Below are 21,132 nucleotides of genomic sequence, written 5' to 3'. Positions count from 1 at the left end.
CCCCTGCCCCTAGACCGGTGGGTTGAAATCTCCCTATTCTGTCCTTTCCTGGGTTCCTGCAGGACGCGTCTGCAGGATTTCCTGGCTCAGCATAGGAAACTTGCCTTGACACCCAGTCAAATCCAGGTTCACCTTGGAAACGCTTGCGCCCTTGTTGGAAACGCTTTTCAACCCCATTAGACAAAATCTGTTTTACACAATTTCTCTGCAGGCAGCTTGGCCCCTGCAACAAGTTCAAAGAACGAGGGCTGCAAAATCTACCCCTTTACTCACCACCGGGTACCCAACTCACTCTTCACTTTTCTCTTCCTAAGAGAAGACTGCAACGGCATTGCTGTCTTCTAACATATAACTCCCCAATTAAAAACTGAAAGAAGAAACACATTTTTCTGTCAATGGATTAAGGGGATTGCACCTCTAAGCTGCTGCTAAAACTCCCTTCGTCTTTTTCACATTTGTAGCATTTTGGAGCAATTTGCTGGAGTCAAAGAAAGCAGTGAAATGTCCACAACCGACTTCAAAGCCCCCAAATCCTGTATCAGTGGAGGGGAGCCTGGTAGCCACACCAGAGGGGACCTTTTTCAAAGAGGCGTGTGTAGGAACTTACCAGGCATTTCTGCCCTGCATCTGCGATTGATGTTAATGACAGACGCGTGACCAAATCCCCACATAGTTCTTTGAAAAATGCTCCTCCCTCTCTTCTTGCTAACACTTTTGGCCGGGACGATGCAGATGACACAGAAAAGGGCTGGAATAGAGGGACCGCTGCCAGGGCTCCGTGAACAGGGCTCCGCTGACTCATTACTACACACGAGTCTTTTATCTGGTGGGGAGCGTGGAGTCAGATGGATTAATCAAGAGAAAGGGTTACACCTGAATGGTTTCACATTTGTCAAAATGAGTGCTGGGCACAAGTGGTTCCAGAGAAAGGAAACACGCCAGCTCTCAGGGCACCCAACACACTAGTTCATTCCTCTCTCTCGTTTTGTCTTCTGTTTCCACGCCCTCTTTGGCCCGGCCTTGCAATTTCTTCTCCATCGGACCCCTGTTTACCTGTCTTGGTCCATGCCCAGGACAATCCTTCCTCCCCAGCTCACATACAGAAACACACAGTTTATTCCAGCTATGCCCGCACTGCTGTGTTGAATTAAGATCCCCAAGCACAAAATGTGTAGAAGAGGGTGTTTGGTCTGTGAATATTCTGTGCTATTAGATACTACAAAAATTAGCCCCCTAAGATGTTGTCCAATGTACAGGCTCACAATAGTGTATGAGACTGCCCATGGCCCCAGATTCCAGCCCAAAGGGATTATTATTTGGTTAGGAGTGAGATGAACATAGTTTCAGAAGATTATTGGTCATTTGTATTTATTTTTTCTAAAAGCGGCCCATTTTCCTATCAGGTTGTTTACCTTCTTTTCTCATGAATTTAAAGGAACTCTTCATATTAAGGAAACTGGGTCTTTGACTATCTTGTGGGTTGCGATTTTCCCGACTTGGTTGTTTGTGTTTTGATTTTGTTCATGGCGTTTTTCCTATGCATAGGTTTTAAATGCTTATGTAGTCAAATTTATCAATCCGTTGCTGTACAGCATCTGGGTTTTGCGTCAGGCTAAGGAAGATCCTCCCTATCCTAAGTTTAAAAAAAAAAAAAAACTAGTTTCTTTTTGTCACCTTCGTAGCTTTTGCCTTCACGTACGATGTTCACAAAACGACCACCCTCCTCCTTTTCACAAACCCCACAGCTTTGGGGAAGCGTTTATCAAATAGGACCAGCATGTACTGTTTTCAATTGTCTGTCTGCATCGATAATAAATCTTGAGAGCAAGAACTGTGCCCTATTTGTTCCTGAATCCTTCAGCACCAAATCTATATTCTAGTGTCTAGCAGGTGCAAAATATGTGTTCGTTGAATTAAATCTTAAAATAAAGCATAACAACTTTGACGCCCAACCAGCCAGCGCAAAAGCGTCTATTTTCCAATAGCTCTCCAAAAGAGGACATAAAGAAATAGGCCTGGTGTAGACCATATTTAACAAGTTGTCCAGGAAAGGAAACTCAGCCCACAAAAGTGTCAAGGAAATGTCAGGATATGGGTTTGTAGAAAAGCTGGGAGAGGTTTAAGAGAACACCCTCTCATTTTGACAGATTGCAAAGATGTCATCTTCATCATTTAAGGAATTCTTACTAGGCTCTTGTTCCCTGTTTGTTTGTTTGAGCACCTGATTCAGGTACACTCTGCCACTTTCCCAGGAGGATCTGAGACAAAGATGTCCCGTGCCGCTCACTGGGAGAGCGCTGTGCTGGATACAAAAATAAATGAGGCACGAACTCCAGGCTCACAGAGTTTAGAGCCTAAGAGAAGATGAGAAATTTAAAAGGTGATTGTCTTACAAGGTAAAGAGTGCCTCCAGAGCGGGCCCATTTTTGTGTGGTTTAATGCTATGCTTTAGTGGAGAATCAATGTGCCTGACAGCGCGTGATCACACATCTTGGTTAATTCTAACCAGAGGCATTTTCCTCAGTCCTGTTTCTACCACCACCCCGATCACCCACTGACTAAGTGCCTGCTGGTAATGATGACCAATAATACAAATATCTCACTGGTAACTGCAAAAGTATGTGCAAATAATTTGGACGATGTCTACCTTTGTAACTTGCCAACTAAATACATTCTTTTCTTTTCCATGCAGAATTTTTTAAAACACCATCCCATGTTTAAAATTAGCCATTCTGCCAGCTCGAAATCCTCAGTATCTCTTGGTTCACGTGCTGAATCCCTGACAAACTGGTCCCTTAGCTGATTCTGTAGACTCATAGAAGGCCTCTGATTCGAGCTCAACTGATCTATTTCCCAAAACACAAGAATTAAGCCCAGCAGGGCAATCCAGGGAATGTGGCCTGCCCAGGTCACAAGGCTGTTTAGTGGCCAAGGCAGGTGTAAAAAATGGGGCTTCTGGACGTCAACTCAGATTCTCTTTCCCTGTGTGCCTTATCTGACTGCCTGAGCCCTCCTTATAAAAAACAGAGTTGATGTTAATAGAGCACTAGGAAGGCCTGAGGAAGCAGGAAAAACACAAAGCAATTGTTCATCCCTTTTAATTTTAAACTGGACCTGAAAAATGCTGACTTGTTAAGACAATACAATAAAATATGGGAAATTCACCAGCAGCTTCTTCACTTTCTGGGTTTCTACAGCTGTGTCTCTGGACACTTCTACTAGTTCTCAATCATGGTTGTGCATTAGAATCACTGGCAATTAAATTTTTTAAAAAAATACTGATGCCTGAGCCCCACCAGCCCATGGAGGTTCTGGTTTAATTGGTCTGGTGCAAGGCATCAACATTTTTAAAAGCCCCATGGGTGCATCCAAGGTTGATGATCCAGGCTCTGGGTTCAGAGACCTGTTCATGGCCTAATTCTATTCATTCCTATCTTCTTAAGTGGTGTATGTGACTCTTGGGTACCAGTTTCCCTCCCCCACGTTGGGAAACGCTCATCTCCCCCATCTCCCAATCCCTGCAGAACCCCATTCTCAGAAAATGTGATTAGGCAGCAGCTGGCCATAAAGACCCACCCCTAGCCAGTGCTGACTGGACAAAAGATATACCTCACCAAGGTGAACCAATCAGCTATCTCCTCTGGACAGGACAGCAGAGTTGCTAGCCAACCTCTGCTGGGGATGTGTAGGGGTGAGGGTGGGAATCAGGGGTACCTCAAAGCAAGAAGGCCTGCCTGCTTCCTGTAGGGAGAATGAAGCAGATGTGCAAAGAAAAGGGGAGGGAAGAGGGACAGAGAGAACGAGCCCCCAACGCCAGCACTGCCCACCTTCCATCTTGCATTTCATGCCCTTAATATACACCTGTATCCTTACAATAAAGGAACAGAAACCTGAAGGCAGTTCTTATGTCCAAGATTCTAAGAAATTAACAGGCTCCTTCCAAGGCCTCAGGGTCCCTTGGAAGGCTCATCCAATCACAAACAGCCAGGTCGAATTTGACAGTGATCCTGGGTTTTTTAATCAGAGCAGAGGATCCCAAACCAGCATCCTAAAAGCCCACAGGGAGCCCCTGAAGGCAGTAATGGCACCCATGAGCCACTGCTATCGTCGTAAAGACCTACAGGATAACCCCATGATCAGGTTTTCTTTGCTTTTGATTGAATATACATCAATGGAATTACACCACTTCTCTTGCTGATCAGAAGCCCTAGAGCTTTTATGGAGGGCTCTGATTAATAAAACAAACACACAGAATTACAAATGAATCCTTGAGAACATGGGCTTCACAGGAGGAAATTAGTAAAGGGGTCCTTTGGTACTAAATAAAATAATTAAGTCAGGACTTCTGTACCTAGCCAACGATTTTTCAAAACTGCCCTACTGTTATTTCCACAAGATGGCTGATTGGAAAACAGGTTCCATGTTCAAATAAATTGGGAAGATGTCGTGTGCCACCCACGTTGGTCCTTCCCTATGAAGGGTCACAATACATATTAGCATATAAAGGCTCCGAGATGGAGGATAGCAAAATTAAATGTTTAACTTGGTCTAATCCATGATTTCCCTAAATTATTTGACCACAGAATTTCCCAAGTACACCTTTAAAACATTTTTTTAGGGGTGATGGTAGTTTTTGAGGGGAAGGCAGATAATAAACTACTGTTCTAGGTTCTTCCCCATTTTCCAATTGTGACAACGCTTATTTTAAAGCAGAGGGAAGATGTCCAATATCATAACCACGAAGTTATTCTAAAACAAATCAAAGCTTGCACAGTGTCAAGGTCAAAATTTTATGCCACATAATACTGATCAGGGCCAAGTATGGCAGGATGTTTACTCTGTGCGAGGCGCTTTACATACATTATCGTATTTAATCCTTTGCGGTAGCCTTTGAGGGACTATCCCTATTTTACAGATGCAGAAACTGGGTGTTCTTTTTCATGTGACTACAGGTTTTGCTGACAACTTTTTATTAAATGGGCCTTTCAATGGAGTGCTTTAACGCTGATTTATCTTCGCTATCCAGCAATTTCCTGAGTGTCAGTTGTGCACCTGACACTTTACACATTACAGGGTATTAAGGAAATGTACCATCTATTATTTTTTAAATGCTCTTGAAATGACAATCTTTATCTCTGAATAAAGGCTGCTCCATTACCTACCACAACCAAAACCACAGAATCGTTTGTTTTTAGAGCCAGAGGGGTCCTTAGGGTCAAGCTCATGAGAAGTACTAGCCCCGATCTTCTAGATCCTTCTGAGATTATAATGCATTTTCTTCTAGGCGTCACTCAACCCCACTCAGAAAAAGAAGACTGAGGAGGGGAGGGCAACTGAGCCCACACAACATGTGCTGAGGTTAAACACTGAGTTCTTTAACTGGGAAGGAGGGAATGGCATAGTGTCTAGCTAGAAAATCTGCATGACTGTGGTGTAAGGTCAGATCCTATCTGTGCTTTGTGCCTGGGTTTCTGCATCTCTATAAAGGGGATTAAAGTATCTGCCCCCTCTAGTTGTTGTGAGGAGCAAAGGTGGCATAGGTGCTGGCTACCAGGAGATGCTCGATCAATGATAGCTGTCCGTCATCATCGCCTGTGAGGCATTGGATGACCTCCAAAGGGCAGGGCTGGGTGGAACATCATGGTCTTCAACCCCGTGGAAGTTTTCTCTAACTCCTGACCAACGGGTACCACCCCAAAGTGACCAGAAGAAATGGTGCCTATCAACTCTGTGTTAAATATTTTAAAAATCTGATTCTCATAGTCTCTGTAACTGCAGAGTTAGAGGGGAAGGACGAGTCATCACCTTGAAGCCTAGCTCATTTCTGAAATCCCTGACAAGTGGGAGAGGAAAATAAACTCTGTACACGTTTGATGAGATACATATACGTTTTAATAATCAATATGTATGTCTACTGCCCCTTCTTCTACATTTTCCTCTTCCTTTTGGTGATCTTCGCAGAAACTGAACTCCAGATAACCTCTGACTCAGTCTCCTCAACATCCTGGTTATGTGAGCTGGCATTCTAGTTTCAAATGTATGTCTCTGGTACCTTTGTAAAAATATGTTCCAGTTTCAGAAAATAAGACCCCGCTAATGAGCAAATCGCAAGTAGAAGATCTGCTTTGAAAAAATCATATTTCAATTAATGCGACAATCTGGCAATGATTTAAAATGATCACTTGTTTTGCCGACAGGCATAAATATCCTTCTTTCATTAAACATATTATTGTACCCCTATTATGTGTTGTGTTCACTGTGTTTGTAATTTATAGAATCCGTTCATTTATTTTATTTTATTATTGTATTTTATTTTACTGGAATGTTTTCGGGTGTGTTTGTTCAGGTTTGTGCCAGGGAACCTCCCATTTTGCCCCAATGACTGACCCACACCAATCTCTCCTCAGTAATGAACCCCCAAGTCTCAAGGCCTGGGACTCAGGGGGATAGTGATAGCTATATTGATACCTATGATCAATTTCATCTTCATTTTCACACAATGTATCATTTTTCAAATGCAAAGAATTTATTGTGTAGTGTCTTGTTTCTAGGTAGAACTCTATACCCCTCTTCATTTCTCATATTAACAGCTTAATACGTACAGCTGGAAAGGCAGACAAGGAAATCTATAATGAGAGAACTTCAGGACTCCCCCAAATGAATAACTCTTGTCTTCAATGTGACAAATATGAAACAGGGTTTGACGCACAAAGCCTTTCAAAAAAACACTACACTTCCAGGTTCACACCCAATGGTCCTGAGAAATAAAGGGCTAATTTTTGTTTGCTATTAATCACAAATTATTTTTTCCTTTAAAAAATTAATTAAAAACATGAGATGGAATAAATATTTCAGGCGACCAGCAGCAAAATGGGAAAATACCATGTGTTTGGAGTTTTAGTGCCCTCTGAGTACAGAAATTTATTTGCAGCAAGCAGAAAACAGACAGCAAGCATAAAAATACAGCAGAGTCCCCCTAGTAAAATTATTTATCAAGCTAACAAGGGAGGGACCCTTCTAGCAACAACAAGCCAACAAGCCAGTGAGGAAAAGACATGGCTTTATATTTTACCTTTGGGTTAGCAACCCAGTAAAAATGCCAACTGACAAGCACTTCACATAAACATTTCTTTCTAAATGAGCTTCCTTGTTAGAAGAAAAGGAAAAAAAAAGTCTTTCTAGCTAAGGCGCGCTATAGCCTATAGACAGAGAATTCGAGCATGTGTATGCTGACTCCTTAGTGCCAAAATAATATACCTTAAAAAATAAGTTAATGTGAGTGACGAACGGAGTTTACAAAACAAATTCAAAGTTCATTAAAGAAAATGTGCTTATATTCTTATCAGGGAATCCTCCTACTTGGATGTTGACAGTCACAGTTTTGTAAGATGCTTTTTCAGGGCTAGCTTAAGAGCCTCCAGCAAAAAATTACATACACATATATTCATATACACAGATATACATGTCCTGACATTGCCTCTACTGTACAAGCCTCATTGCTATATTTTTTCAAATATTTATTTTATGAGCAAAACCCCAAAGTCAGATTTTACAGTTTAACGATACCAAACTCTGATTATAAATTACAGGTCACTTTACTGCAGCTTGCAATAGCCAAAGAGAAAAAGAAAAAAAAGAAAGAAAAAAAAAAAAAAAGAAGAAAGAAAGAAAAAAAAGGGGGGGGGTGGAACTGTCGAGTTGAAACCAGGCACTGGCCTGATCTCAATTAAATTTTAAAGAAATAGTAAAAAGATGCCTTCTCAGAAGAACTGCGTCCTCGATAGCTTGGCAAGTGACACCTGATGAATTTATAATGAAATCACACACTTGGATCCCATCTTTCCTAAAGTGAAACATCTGATAAGTTAACCGTGGCAAACATGGGAAAGGGCCTTCTTTTTACTGTATTAGGAAAGGCTGCTGGAGACGATGCAGAATCTGAAGGACACTGTAAAACGCTGAGCAAAGACAGACAGAAACATCTTGCTGGATCTGATACCTCACCCGCCCATCCCTCGCCATCACATCCCCACCAATGCCTTAAAAAACACAAATTTCTCAGCAACAGCGATGGAAAAGTTTTCATTACTAATATCAGCGGGCTCGAATAAAACAGGAGGAAAAAAAGTAAAACGAAATCCTTCCTTACTTTTTTTTTCCTCTCCGGAGCCGAGCGACTGTCACCGCGCTGCTATGAAAGCTCCAAGCTCTGACGGACAAGGGGACCCTCTGCTCCGGGGCAGGAACCGGACTGTAAAGCCCAAACACGCTCCAACTCAAGTCCTCCCAGCTGAGTTTGGGAGCTGGGCCTATTATCCGCCCACAAACGTGTAGGGAGGGCTTACCGCACGAGTCACGTGCTATTTTGTTCCACTGACCTTCCAGCGTTTTACACGAGGGCTTGTCAGGGCGCTACAAAGTGAGCAAAGATCAGCGCCAACAGAGGTAACATTCTAATTAACCAGGTTCCCCGTGGAGACTAGAGTGTTTTGAACGCATCCCATTTTTACCAACAACTCATCTGGGTAAGACTCTGAAAGCAGCGAGTTCCGGTTGCAGAGGCTCCACTAGATCAGGAGAGCACCGAGCACGGGGGAAAGCCAGGCTTCCTGGGAAAGAAAGCGATGCCAAGGTGCCTCGCATGCGCATGCGTGGTGAGTCTCCAGAGGCTGCTGGAGCGGACAGGACCGCAGCTGGGAGCCCTCCGCCTTGGGCCGCGGGGCAGCCCCGAGGTCTACAGAATTCCTGGCCTCGTCCCGTCCCAAACTGTGGCTTCTTCCCTGCACGGGGGAACTCGGGCTCACATCTCCAAACACGCCTGTTAAAGCACGTGCACCTTCCTTCTATTATGCAGTGGTGAGGAACTGATTCCGGGCTTTAAAAGGAGAAAAAGAGAAGAAAAAGAAAAAGGCTGGGAAAACTGAATATCACATAAACAAAATAGCCTTCGAGCATCACGACAGAACTGCCAGGAGGCACTAACCACTGGAGCAATGAATGAGACGGCGGTTCTCAACTAAGGTCCAAAAGGTCAAAATGAGTGAAGGAATTTCTGATCTCTCTTGGCGACCCTCGCCGCTGGGAGGTGAGAGAGGCCAGGCCTCCTGTCCAGCAGGCTCGCCTGGCCTTCTGAAAAGCAAGGCAGGATTTCCAACACTGTCAAAGGTATCATGCGCACCCTAAGATTTATTGAAAGGACTTTAATGGCTCCATTAGAAAGAGGCGGGGTGGGGGGGGCGGTTAAATAAGGAAGAGAAATTTAAAAGGAAACAGAAAATTCTATTCTCCATTCAAAACTTTCAGCCCAGTAAGAGATGCTTCCTCCGCCATTTCTTGTACATCAGGAATGAACCTCATTCTAAAATATAAACAAACCAGAGGCACGCCATGGCGGTATATACTCAAGCCCTTTCATTAAGCACCATCTGTAACAAAAGGTCTCCATCCTGAGTAACTGTGGGTTGGGGGTTCAACCCTGGTGTCAGAATCCCTTTAAATAATTGCACCCTAACCCCACTCCACTCAAGACTCAGCTTAGCTGCTGGCAGGAGCCCAGGAAGAAGAAAAGAAACTTTGTCTGAAGAACCCAATTTAAAGGAGGCGTGACCGCAGGGTCAATTTCAGATCAATTCAATTCTCACCTCCACTGCCTACCTGCCAGCAAATGAAGTTACTGTGCTTTTCTATAGACTGAAAGGACTAAAAAGAAATCGTCACTTGCTGCACGTGGATGACCCGTCATTAGAGGATGGATGCTTGCTGAGGGAATGGCAAAAACAAACTCCCTTCCTCTCTTTTTTGTCATTTTCACCTCACCAGTGATGAAGGTGTAGGATGCACCCCCTGGATTAGTTAATTAGGTGTTAATATCTTCCAGCAGTTTATACTGGAGGTCAGGGCTGGGTTGTCTCCAGTGACAATAAGGGTAATTCCCACAGCTGGTTTGACTTTCCCACTCAACACCTGAAACTCCCTCCCCCCTCCCACCCTCAGTATTAGTTCCCATCTGAAATTATACAAATGCTAATAGCTTTATTATATTTCCTGTAGACGCTGGAAAGAGAGGCACTCCGAATATTTCCACCGGCTTACCCTTGTCCCAGCATTTTCCAAATACTGCCAAAAAAAAAAAAAAAAGACCAAAAAAAAAAAAAAGTAAAAGCAAACCCAACCCTTCTGCATAGCTCGTTTATTGCTGATAATTTCATTAGGTGCCAGGAAAAGCAAAAAAAAAAAAAAAGGCAGACACTAAACAACAACTTTACAGTAATTTTTGGATCGAGGAAATGAAAGACTCAGCAAGTGGCAGGCGAGGAGAGTTTCAACATTGGCATCTGTGAACGGCAGCAATAAATCTGAGATTTTGGCAGGTGACTGAATGTGTGCTTTTAGAACGAAAGCTCTTTACAGAAGCATCATTTTGTTTTAAATAACGAGTGCTATACTCGTGCAAGAATTCCTCCTTCCTTCCCCCCCCCCCAAATGCATAATGTTCCTTTCTTTAAGGCAGCCCCTTTGATAGCATTCTAACGTTGACTGGAAGTAATGTGAGTTCATTGAGCTGCTTGCCCTGTACCTGCTCTGCCATAATTAATTGATTAAATCTGCTCACTAGTGGGCCAGTGTCCACAGAAAGGAAGACATTAGGCAGCCTTGTATGGAAAGGGGGATGGGGGGGTTAGGCAAAAGCATAATCTAATTAAACAAACAACAACAACAACAAACAATTAGGTAAGTTAGTCCCAGTAATAAAACACTTTAAACAGAATTATTTTCCCTTATTTTCTCAGTGCCAACAAATACAGTGATGTAATCTGCTTAAGACGTACTCATGGAATCTGTGATGGATTGGTCTGCTCTCCAAATGTGCATGCCAGACAGCATCCTACTCCTTGCTGTCTTCCAGGACGGGGCATTTACTCTAAAAACTGATTACCGAGAAGCCCTGAGGGGTCTGCAGTGAAGCCAGAGTCAAGACCAGACACGGCTCTCACTTGGGCTTTTCAAACCGAGGCACCAGGAGACGAAAACTTACAGTCTGTGTTTTCACATGGCCTTTGCATGAGAACACCTCATTCACCATTTCTGTTAAAATATTTTGATGGACTCTGCAAGGGAAATACGGTTATGACATCTTTAATTTTATGTTTGAATTAAATAGCTGTGCTCAGGTACCCACATTTGACACTGGACGTCGGGAAACCATGCTTGCGTTTTATTTCTGGATGATTACTGGCAACATGGGAGGACATGTCATACAAAGTAGAAACAAGATTTCGGAGTCCTTTTACTGTGTTTTTTGTTTATATCCCAGTTCATAACAGAGTACAGCCTTCCTTACATTGGTTTGAATTCATGTCAGCATAGGTACAGTCAGGATAAAACATATCCACTCAGCTAATTGTAAGACTAGGAAAAAAAAAAAGTGATGGGTACTTAGAACCCGGGAAGTGCTGTTTTTACAAGTTCCATCAGGGAACTCCCACGGGTGACAGGAAAGCTACCAACAGGCCTCTCCCCTATGTATATGTGTCCGACCTGCCCTGCCCCAAGGCAGCTCTGTTAAGGCTCGGTTGCATCCGGATGGGTCTTAGCCAATGTCAGGAACATCTGTAATGGGTAGAGCATACACATCAGCAGGCTAAGGTCCACCACTATCTCCTGAAATTAGTGTTTCAACACACAAGATGAAAGAGCATGTATTAAAGGCCTGCCTTTCAGTTTTGGTGCCAACCATGAGTAGTTGTGTTACCTCCATTTGACAACTCACGCTAAGAGACAGCCTCTAAGGTGAATTCCAAAGCCACTCTTTGCCTTAGGGTCAAGCAATACCATCTCTTGTTTCCGTGGTGACGATGCTGACATCACACCTGACCCAGGGATGCTACCATGGAGAAACTGACATCAAATAGCAGTGTGGGCTTGTCTCTCTTGATCGTCATGTTAGAAGACCTTGCTTAGAAGGCACAACCTTGATAAATCATGCACTTGGGTAGATTTGCGTATGTTAAGCTGGAACATGCACTAATGGAAAATGTTAGGATCGAGGGGTGCTACGAAAAGGGAGAATTTGATCTTTTTGTGATACCACTTAGGATGACTCTTTTGTAAGATGCCCAAGAACCAGAAAATAATCTAGACTGTGTTTCTGAGAATAAATAAAATAATCAAATGCCTCCCCAAATGGCTTGTGATTTAATTCTCACACTCTAGCCTAGAAAATTGCCAGAAATAAGCCACAAAGTTGTACATAGTGGAAATCAGCAAGAGAGCAGAAAGCTAGTGATTCCCCATTTTTGGCTTCCAGGACTGAAATCTCTTAACCAAAGTGACTTTCTGAAAATAAGTAACTCTCCCAAGAGTACCAAGTATTGAACTTTTCATATATTAGCTTATAATATCTAATACCACAGAGTAACTTGGAGGAATTGTCCTCTTCTCCAAATTCCCCATCTAGCCAAATGCCTTTCTCTTCCTCACCCTCACCTGTCAATCATGTTCACAGCTGAAATTTGATTTCTCCCCCGCCAGTAACCTTATATGAAATATTATGGGGGGGTCAAGACCCGTGTGAACCTTGCCTTAAAAGTTCATTAACTCTTTGCTCAAAATGGATGGTTTCGGTGTAACAAAACCTGCGCGGTGGGTCTAGATCATTATATTTAATAGATGGCTTTCAAACTGCAATTATAAGGACAGGGATAAAAGAAAGAAAGGAATAAAGTATTGGTATGGCATGCATACACAAGGACACACAAATTAATCCCGAAGGTATACACTTAGTTAAAATCTAGTATGAGAGCTATTAAAGAAAATGTTAATTTTGTTTAAGGCTAGGAAAGAAATCATGTTAAATATTCACAGTCTAGTTATTCAAAGCCTGTCCTTATAATAGCGGGTAAAAGTAAGTAATCAGATACCATATCTGAAGAGCGGGAAAAAATACGGGTCTGTTTCCTGACACCCTCAATTCACTGGGTTCTTAAAGTGTCTCCTTCTCAAACAGTAGCAATTTGACAGTGGGACTTAAACCCAAAGCTGTATTTCATGCAAATTTCTCAGCAAGCAAATTTAATAAAAAAAAAAAAAGTCAAACTTCATTCCATTAGCCAATAAGACGTAACAGGAATACATAAAACGATAACACTAAGTAATTACTGGTGTTAAGAGTGTTGGTCTAGCTCTCTAAACGAAGAGGATTCATAATTAAATTCACCCCGGGATCCTTGTAATTGAAAACCCATTTAAGTAGCTTAATTTCATTTTTTTTCATAGGTGAAAATCACATTTCTGCCTCCCTCTGCCTACATTTGAAGTGAGGAGTGGCTCCAAGCTCACTTTTGGACACAGGAGGGGGACATAATGTGCTCTGAGATCACACTAAATCCTCCAAATGTGAGTATGGAGTGAGTTATAAGAGACTGGAAATTTGGAATGTTTATGAGGCCCAGGTGGAGCCAGCCAATGGCCACGGATGCTAATTGCACAGATTCACCCAAATTGTCTGACATTCAAGTAGAAAGATGAGTCAACAGGCTCATGCTAGTTAAGGCGAAAGATCTGAGATCTACTCGGACTGGATTAGTACTCTGGACACCACACCTACGTCATGAAATCAATATAAAAATGCATGCATGCTGGTCTCACACACAATGCATCCTTCACTTCAGCATCTGGTATCACCATTTATGTACATGTGAAACTCAAATACTCAAACTACTAAAGCAGGAGACTTTCACACCTTGAAAATGATCAGCATTCCTCACTTGCTTTGCTTGCTTGCTGTCTCCCTCACGGAAAATGCACTAAAACAAGCACATGCAAATCAGAAATCAAGATGTACCTCTTTGACTTCAGGCAACAGGATTTTTCACATCACTGATGTAGAGGATTCCCTTGGGTACCTGATTTAGTAAATATATTAAAATAAACAAAGGGTCATTAATAACCACGGAGAGGGCTTTAGAAGGACAGTATGTTCAAGGCAGCCTAACTACCTATGAAAAGGGCAGAATGAGACCAAAAGAAGAGGGATTTAGGTCCATCTGCTTTGGCATCCTGGTCTCAGCCCTGCCAGAGGAAGGGTTCACATGGAAGAGAACGGCGTGGAATACTTCATCAACAACCTCCCTCCACTCTTGCTCTGGTCCTGGGGGGCTGAGACAGTGATGCCCACTGGCCTGGCAGCCTGGATCAGCTTTGAAGCTGCCCTCGGTTCAGAGAACCAAGTGATCCTGGGTTCACAGTGGAGGAGGATATGAATGGTCTCTGATGGGTGTCTCTCAAGTGTTCAAAGACTGCCCATCCCCAGGGAACCAAAACCAAACCCTGGCTCTTTACTAGGGCCTGTTTCTCTTCCATCTTCCCCCCTCCTCCTCCATTGCCCTGGTCTATTCTGCTGGTACTGCTGACCTTAATTGCAGATGTTCTCTTAACAAATAGAACCATTTAGAGACCACCCTTTTATTTATTAACTTCCTCTCTGTTTAAATTAGTAGCAGAGAATGCTTAGAATGAGATTGCTTTAAAAAAAAAAAAAGTCTTTTTGCTTCACAGTGAATAACAAAGCACAGTAATTCAAAGTAGTTAGCTTTCTATGGTTCAAAAACCCCTTATTGCTATTAGCTATACTAATGTAAGTGGCAAAATAATTATCATTTACTGTACGGAGTCCAATATTTTCCAGACAGCAGTTTAATAACAAAGCAGACCTGTCATTTCTCCCTATAGTTAGCCATACTCTACAAGTTCAGACTGTCAAAATATATTTAAAATCTAATTTAAAAAATTCAACATGGTTACAGTAAATCTGTGTACAATGACTGTGATAAACCAGTAAGTCAATCTAATTTTTTTTCCAACGTGGAGATTCAGTTATTCTTCTTTAATCTGCCCCACTTTTATCTGAATTACAATTGGTGTGAAAAAATACCCACAACGCATACACCTGCTGAAATCTGTAGGCTGCTGTAACTGACAGAATCTTTTACTTAAATTTTCATTTAGCGTAACTCTATAATTTTCCCAATGCTCTTTATCTAAATAGTCTGACTATGCATTAAAATACTCATATAAACAAATTTGTATTCATGTCTGTCAGAGCTGCCCCAAATACATCATGGGCTTTCATCCACATTTCACGTTAGAAATGCTTTTAAAACGTTACGGCACAAAATACTCTTTTTCATGTCAGAGTATACACTAATCTTTTGCCAAATAAATTATTTCTATGCCAAAAAAAAAAAAGAAACAAGAAACATACTGAAGTTATAAAACCTGGAAGTGTTATCTGTGATATCAATTGTTCTCCATTTCAAGTTCAAATGGCTAATCTCAAACAAACAAACAAACAAAGCAAAACAAGAAAACTTCCCATATAAGGTTACTTAAAAAAAAAAATCTTTAGGAACAACAGATTCTTTTAGAAATGCTAGTGAATAGAGTTTAAAAGCTTAAGAGATTGTGGAGGGAATATTTTTGTAATTCCTTTGGGGCAGTGCTAACGTATGTTAAGCTTCTGCAAGGAATATTTACATGAGATCATAGACTTGTGAGGCATTTTTCAATTTTAGAGCAATATTACAAAGCAATAATTGAACGGAGACTTTGCAAAATGCCCCTTTGCCTTCCTGACCAGCTCATTGAGAGCCTCTGTTATTTTTGGAGAAAAAGAATCGGACCTCATTAAATGCATATTTGGAATCTTGCCTGAAATCTCATAAAGTAGATGTCCTTTTTAGATCATTGGTGTCCTTTTCCTCAAGATGACCTCTATTCTCTGGCCACCTGGGGAACCCATCCTGTTATCAAGGCATTTACTTTCAAAAGCTGGGGAGAGAGAGATTCTGTTTGCACACCTGAATAGGGTCCAAAAGCCATTGCCATTTTCTGTTCTCATCACCTTCACCCAGGCTAGTCACTGGGGAAGAGTGGTGGAGGGCAGAGGGGGGTCACAGGGGAGTAGGAGAGGAGATTTTCCATCCTGACCACAGTGGTGTAGTCGAAGCCAGACGTCTGCCAGCACAGAGCCTTGAACAGTGGGATCTATTTACCTAACCATTAAATAGTACTTTTTAAATAGCATAGGAATGTGCAGTGATATTCCAAGGAAGATTTTAAAGGTCTCACTACCGGTACAGTGCAGGGAATTAACACGGACAGTGCACCCTGAGAACATACAGATGGTCAGCACGCAACTCTGCAATGCTCTGAGTCACGCCAAGTCCAGTGAAGGTTTTATGGGAAGATCATCATTCTAAGACAGACCATTCAGGCTAGGTTTGGCTCTCGCCTACCAACACATAGAGTAGACCAAAGAACTCTGTCGTGTGATCATGTCTGTGTCCTAATGTGGAAACTGCAGATTTATCTTTTAATAGCTTTCCCCCTACAATGTGTTAGAGTTCCATAAATAGATTAGATAGATAAATGGCAGATGAAAGAATATGTTGGATTCATTGCCTGAAAACAGACTCAACTATCATCTTTTAACAGATTTCATCTGAGAATGATGACTGCCGGTTTCCCCCATTCTAAGAAAAAAGATTTCAGTAGAATCTGACAGTGTAAAAGTGCGTCAGATGCTGAGATCATTGCTTTCGTTTCAACATATTTATCTGTACATTTATGAATCCTTCCTTAAGCAAAGAAAAAGGAAAAAAAGGTGGGGGGAATTTATTTAAGAAGGTGCAACGATGCTTAATTACTTCACACTCAAGGATCCAAAAAACTGAAGGTCCCTATAAGAAAAAAATACCCACATGGAAGGTCTCCTTTCTGAAATTAGTTGTTTTAAAGTTTCTCCTCTTTAGACAGTTTCTGAGTGCCTGAGAGTTGACAGCAACTGTGTTAAATCCGGGAATGCAAGCAAGCCCCTCTTGCTGGAGCTGTGGGTGAAATCCTAATAAAGTTTTCTTGAGTGGCTTTCCTCTACAATAAACATCAAACTCTATCAAGGAAAACCCCAACCGTATGGAGATTTCTAGAAAGATTTTAAAACAGTCTATCTAGATTTCCTTCTTTTTCTTTTGCCTCTTCACTGTCTCTAACCAGAGCAGGAAAAAAAAAAAAAAAAAAAAAAAATCTAGATCTGGAAATGGGCCGGAAAATTAATAGAGTAAAAATCAAATGATCTGGAGCTGATGCTCTTATTTGCAGAAGGTTCCTGGGGCAGCTGGAAGGTGGGATGGGGGAGTGTCCCAAGGTGAAAGGTGGAGCCTTTTAGGGCTGAACCCCACTCCCTCCTTCCACGCGCCCACCCCAGAGCGCAGCAGAGCAGGTATTTTCAATGTCCCCAAAGGCTCCACTGTGGCCAGGGCAGTCCTCCTGGAAAACTTAAACCAAATCCCAATACAAATCCAAGTACCCAGCCGGGTCACGGGCGCCGGGTGGGCGCGGGGCCCTGGGGTGCGCTGGGAGTGGCCTCCGGTGGTGCCCCAGCACGGGCATCTCGGAGGGGAGCTGCTTTGCCAGTGTCCTGAGCCTGGCGCAGCCCAGGGCCTGGGGCACGCGGGGACTTCTCATGGCCTCAGGCAGCTGCCGGACCCAACCCCGCGGGCCCTGCCTCCTGTCCTTCTGCACTTGATGCAGTGGCCGGGGGACCCTGAGGCTGGGGAGCGCACCTGGCCAGGGCCGTGATGCCCAGAGTGAATGGGCCCCGCGGAACAAACGTAGACAGGGAGGGGGTCGGGCGGGGCGGAGGGTGCAGGGGATGCGTGGGGAGAGGGGATCCATGGAAAATGGGAGACGGGACCTCAGCATCCTCCCTGCCTTCATCTTCTTCATTCCAGGCTTCAAAGCCCTTGGCGTGGGAAGCTCCAGCCGGCCCCAAACATGCCAGAGCCACTTCCCAGCTCTTCTCCGCATCCCCGCCTTCGTCTGCACTGGACCTGCCCCAGAAGTGACTTAACGCGTCCAAAGGCTCAGCTTAGGTGACTGCCTTCTGGTACAAGGCAGTGATTTCTGAGTCTCTCTGATGGCCCCGGTGACTAGGCATGGGGGGTAGAGGTGCCAGAAATTATAGAGAGGACACTGGGATGGGACAGGGACCAGGTGGTAAGGGGCCAAAGCCCTGGAGCTAAGGACATCGCTATTGCTTTTAGGATCATGGGGATTTCAGGGTCTGCCAGAGGCCTGTCAGTCATCCTGCAAACAGATCTGCCCTGGTGGGAAGCTAGGGCCCTAGGAATGACCTAGAGTTGACCCCTGGCGACTGGGGGTCATAAGCCAAGGTCCGTCTCTTGTTAGTAATACTCCCCCCAGCCCTTGCACACCAGCCGCTACCTGCCCTCTGTTCCTCTGGGCCTAGTTTGGGATTGCCTATTTTTCTGGGATCCTCAGGCCTGCTTTCCTTCTGGAAAATCCCCCAAAGGAGACCAGAAACCCACTTCTACAGGCTTCCAGAAGTGGATGAAGTCATGCAGAACCAGGACAAATTTTGGTTGCAAAAGGGAACTCGACACTGCTGACCGGAGTTTTCAGCCCAGGATTCCCTTCACAACCATCCTTTTTGGGGATTCTCTCAGGATAGCGGTTACCACGCCTCCTCTCCCAGCTCTATAAGGTTTCATGGCCTCTCTTATTTCCTAACCGAAAGAACCAACCACAAGGAAAAACCATTCTTTGGCATCTTAGCTTGGAAACACTCAAGGTTGGTGATCAGAATATTTAGAATAAATTCAGAATCCAAATCCCCAGCGTGTAACTCACACCCAGGCCTGGGCTGGGTGGAGGCCAAGGGGGCGTGGGGAGGTGAGCACAGAACTATTTCCTCTCCTCCTCCTCCTCTCCCAAACCTCCACAGACACCCCTCCCTCATCCTCCCCCTTTCTAATCGTAACTAAAGATCCAAGAATCTGCGGAGAAGGGAGGAATGTGATTTTGCAATCCGAAGTCCTAATTATAGGAAAGAATTGTTACTTGACAAAAAGAAAGGAAAAGAAAATGAATTGTGTTGAACAGGGAAGAGGTGCTTAGCAGATGACTATGATCTGGGTAGAGAACTGTGCATTCCAATCATAGCCTCTCTGTGGAAAATGCATTTTGTGAATTTCTTACAACTGTCCAACTCTGATGCACATTCACAGAGAGGTCTGATTTCTGTGTGCCGTTGACGTGTTCTTTCTATATTGGCCTTGTTATGTTGGGCAAACTTAGGGAAAACACACAAAGGGCTTTCAAATTTAAACAATAAAAACGGTCACGCCGCCATCAAACCTACTGCGGTGACCATAGAAATATGGGCCTAACACATCCAATGTCTCAAATGTCCCCACTGTAAAATCACAGATTGAAATATTTATAAATGCCCCACAATTAAGACATTTGCAATTTCCTCGGAGCTCTTAATTGGGGTCCGATCTCTAAAATTTTCAAGACAGAAACACACGTGAACATATAGGAAAGAAACGGACAGCTGAACCTGGTTTGCACCTGTGTGCAAATGTGTACACTGGGTGACTCTTGCCTTCGAACTCTCTGGCTTGCCTCATTTCTCACCTCCCACAGATGCTACAAGGAATGGAGAGCCTGGGGTTTTGCTACGCCTTCGTGCCAAGCAATTTGATTTGCTTTGTTTTTTGTTTTGTCCCTCTCTAAAGGGTAAAGATGTTCCCACATTGTTGCAGGACTGTACTTCTTTATGCCCCGGCAATCATGAGACAGCCTGGGAGACTGAAATTCTCTCACCCTGTCCCCTACCCCCGCTGGAGAAAAAAAATGCCAGACAGAGCTGGGTTTGTTCAAGAGCCGGGGTGGAGCCAGGCTTGGAGAGAATTTCCCTTTTCTGGGGCTGTGTGATGTCTAGATTTTGAAGATTTATATCAAAAGTGAGAAAAGCAGTGTTATCAGAAGGTGGGTGAAGGCTCCTGCTCTGTTTTTAAACAAATACATAAACAAACAAACTCATCCTGATTCAGTGGGCTGGAGGGCTGGACCACCTCCCTTATGGCTACTGTCTGCCCAGCCTTGGACTTGGGACATCTTTTAAATTTAGGATGGGCCCAGAGTGAGAACAAACTATGTTTCTCTTATTTTACTCTGGACAACAAGGAAGGCACCGACCCCAAATTATTCATTCAGCCTCCTGAGTAATAATCAGAAGTGGTGAAAAGGATAGCCTCTCACGGTAGATATCTCTTCCCTAAAAATGAAGATGTTTCTTCAAGAAAAGGGACAAAATTTAAAAATAAATCAAACGAAAGTAAATCGCAGTGGGGAGCCTCGCAGAAGAGCAGTGTAAAGCGGGTGAATCTGGCTTCCTAGCCTCTCTGATCGCATGTTTATATGAGAAGTAAGCCCCACAGCTTGGCTGTGTTTTACTGGCACGGAAATCAGACGGCTAAAGGTTGTCACTCATGGACCTCAGTCTTCCAACCTATCTCCGTTAGTCTTTAACTACCGACAGGCAAAAAATTGAGATACCTGTGTGGCCAGCAGACTTTTAAATACACTGATGGGCCTCGAACAACAGGGGAGTACATTTGATCAAGCCAAGGGTGAATACGGAAGTAAGTTGGTCTGAACCCAAAACAAAGACAACAGCAAAAACCTTCCAACTACTGTACTCGGGAACCTCTGAATGTGTCAGAAGCCACTTCAGTCATTTCAGACAAGGACACGCTGGGAATGTGGCTACTGAGACAGCTGCGCCCCATGTTTGCAAGTGTGGTTACCATTTGCCCCCTGTACACTGTGTTTAACCTTAAAGCTGGTGGTTTGGCAAGGGGAGGTCCTATTTAAGAGCAGAAGTATCTCGAATCAACGTTACTAAATACAAACTACCGGGGTAAAGGTATAAGGGGGAAAAGATCAGAGCCTTAGAATCCCGCATTCAGTAATAAATAGAGCATCTCCCATTGGAATGGCCTCTGTTGAAAGCCTAGGTGGTTATGGCATGAAGGCAGATAAATATGATTACCTACACATCATTTCCTCACTGAGATCGGGAAGCAGAATCTCTGCCTATTTGATGTCAATCTATTAATGTGTCAGATACATTGTAAAAAATTATTACACGGTTTTGGAAAAAAAGAAAACATGGGAGGTGACTTTGTGGATGCCTGAGAGCAGAGAAGGGGGAGGAAAAAAAAAAGCACACGGAGGGGGTGTACTTAACTAACATTGGTTTCACTT

The 21,132-nt window shown here is 43.4% G+C and overlaps 1 protein-coding gene across 2 annotated transcripts in view; it reads right to left on the bottom strand.

Moving 5' to 3' along the window:
• Positions 1–21,132, bottom strand: part of MAF (MAF bZIP transcription factor) — a 372,897-nt gene that overhangs the window by 343,901 nt on the left and 7,864 nt on the right. Inside the window, exons 2-3 of one of the 2 annotated variants that reach the window (XM_057533776.1) lie at positions 13,844–13,904; positions 11,195–11,610 (exon numbers count right to left, since the gene is read on the bottom strand). In XM_057533776.1, the coding sequence (XP_057389759.1) occupies positions 13,871–13,904 (34 nt within the window). In that variant the 3' untranslated portion in view covers positions 11,195–11,610; positions 13,844–13,870. Of the gene's footprint in view, positions 1–11,194; positions 11,611–13,843; positions 13,905–21,132 lie in introns of those variants that run through there. The other variant, XM_057533777.1, reaches the window with a different exon arrangement.

This window comes from Balaenoptera acutorostrata, chromosome 19, assembly GCF_949987535.1.
Source record: "Balaenoptera acutorostrata chromosome 19, mBalAcu1.1, whole genome shotgun sequence".
Taxonomy (NCBI): domain Eukaryota; kingdom Metazoa; phylum Chordata; class Mammalia; order Artiodactyla; family Balaenopteridae; genus Balaenoptera; species Balaenoptera acutorostrata.
This window is presented reverse-complemented; position numbering and strand designations above follow the sequence as displayed.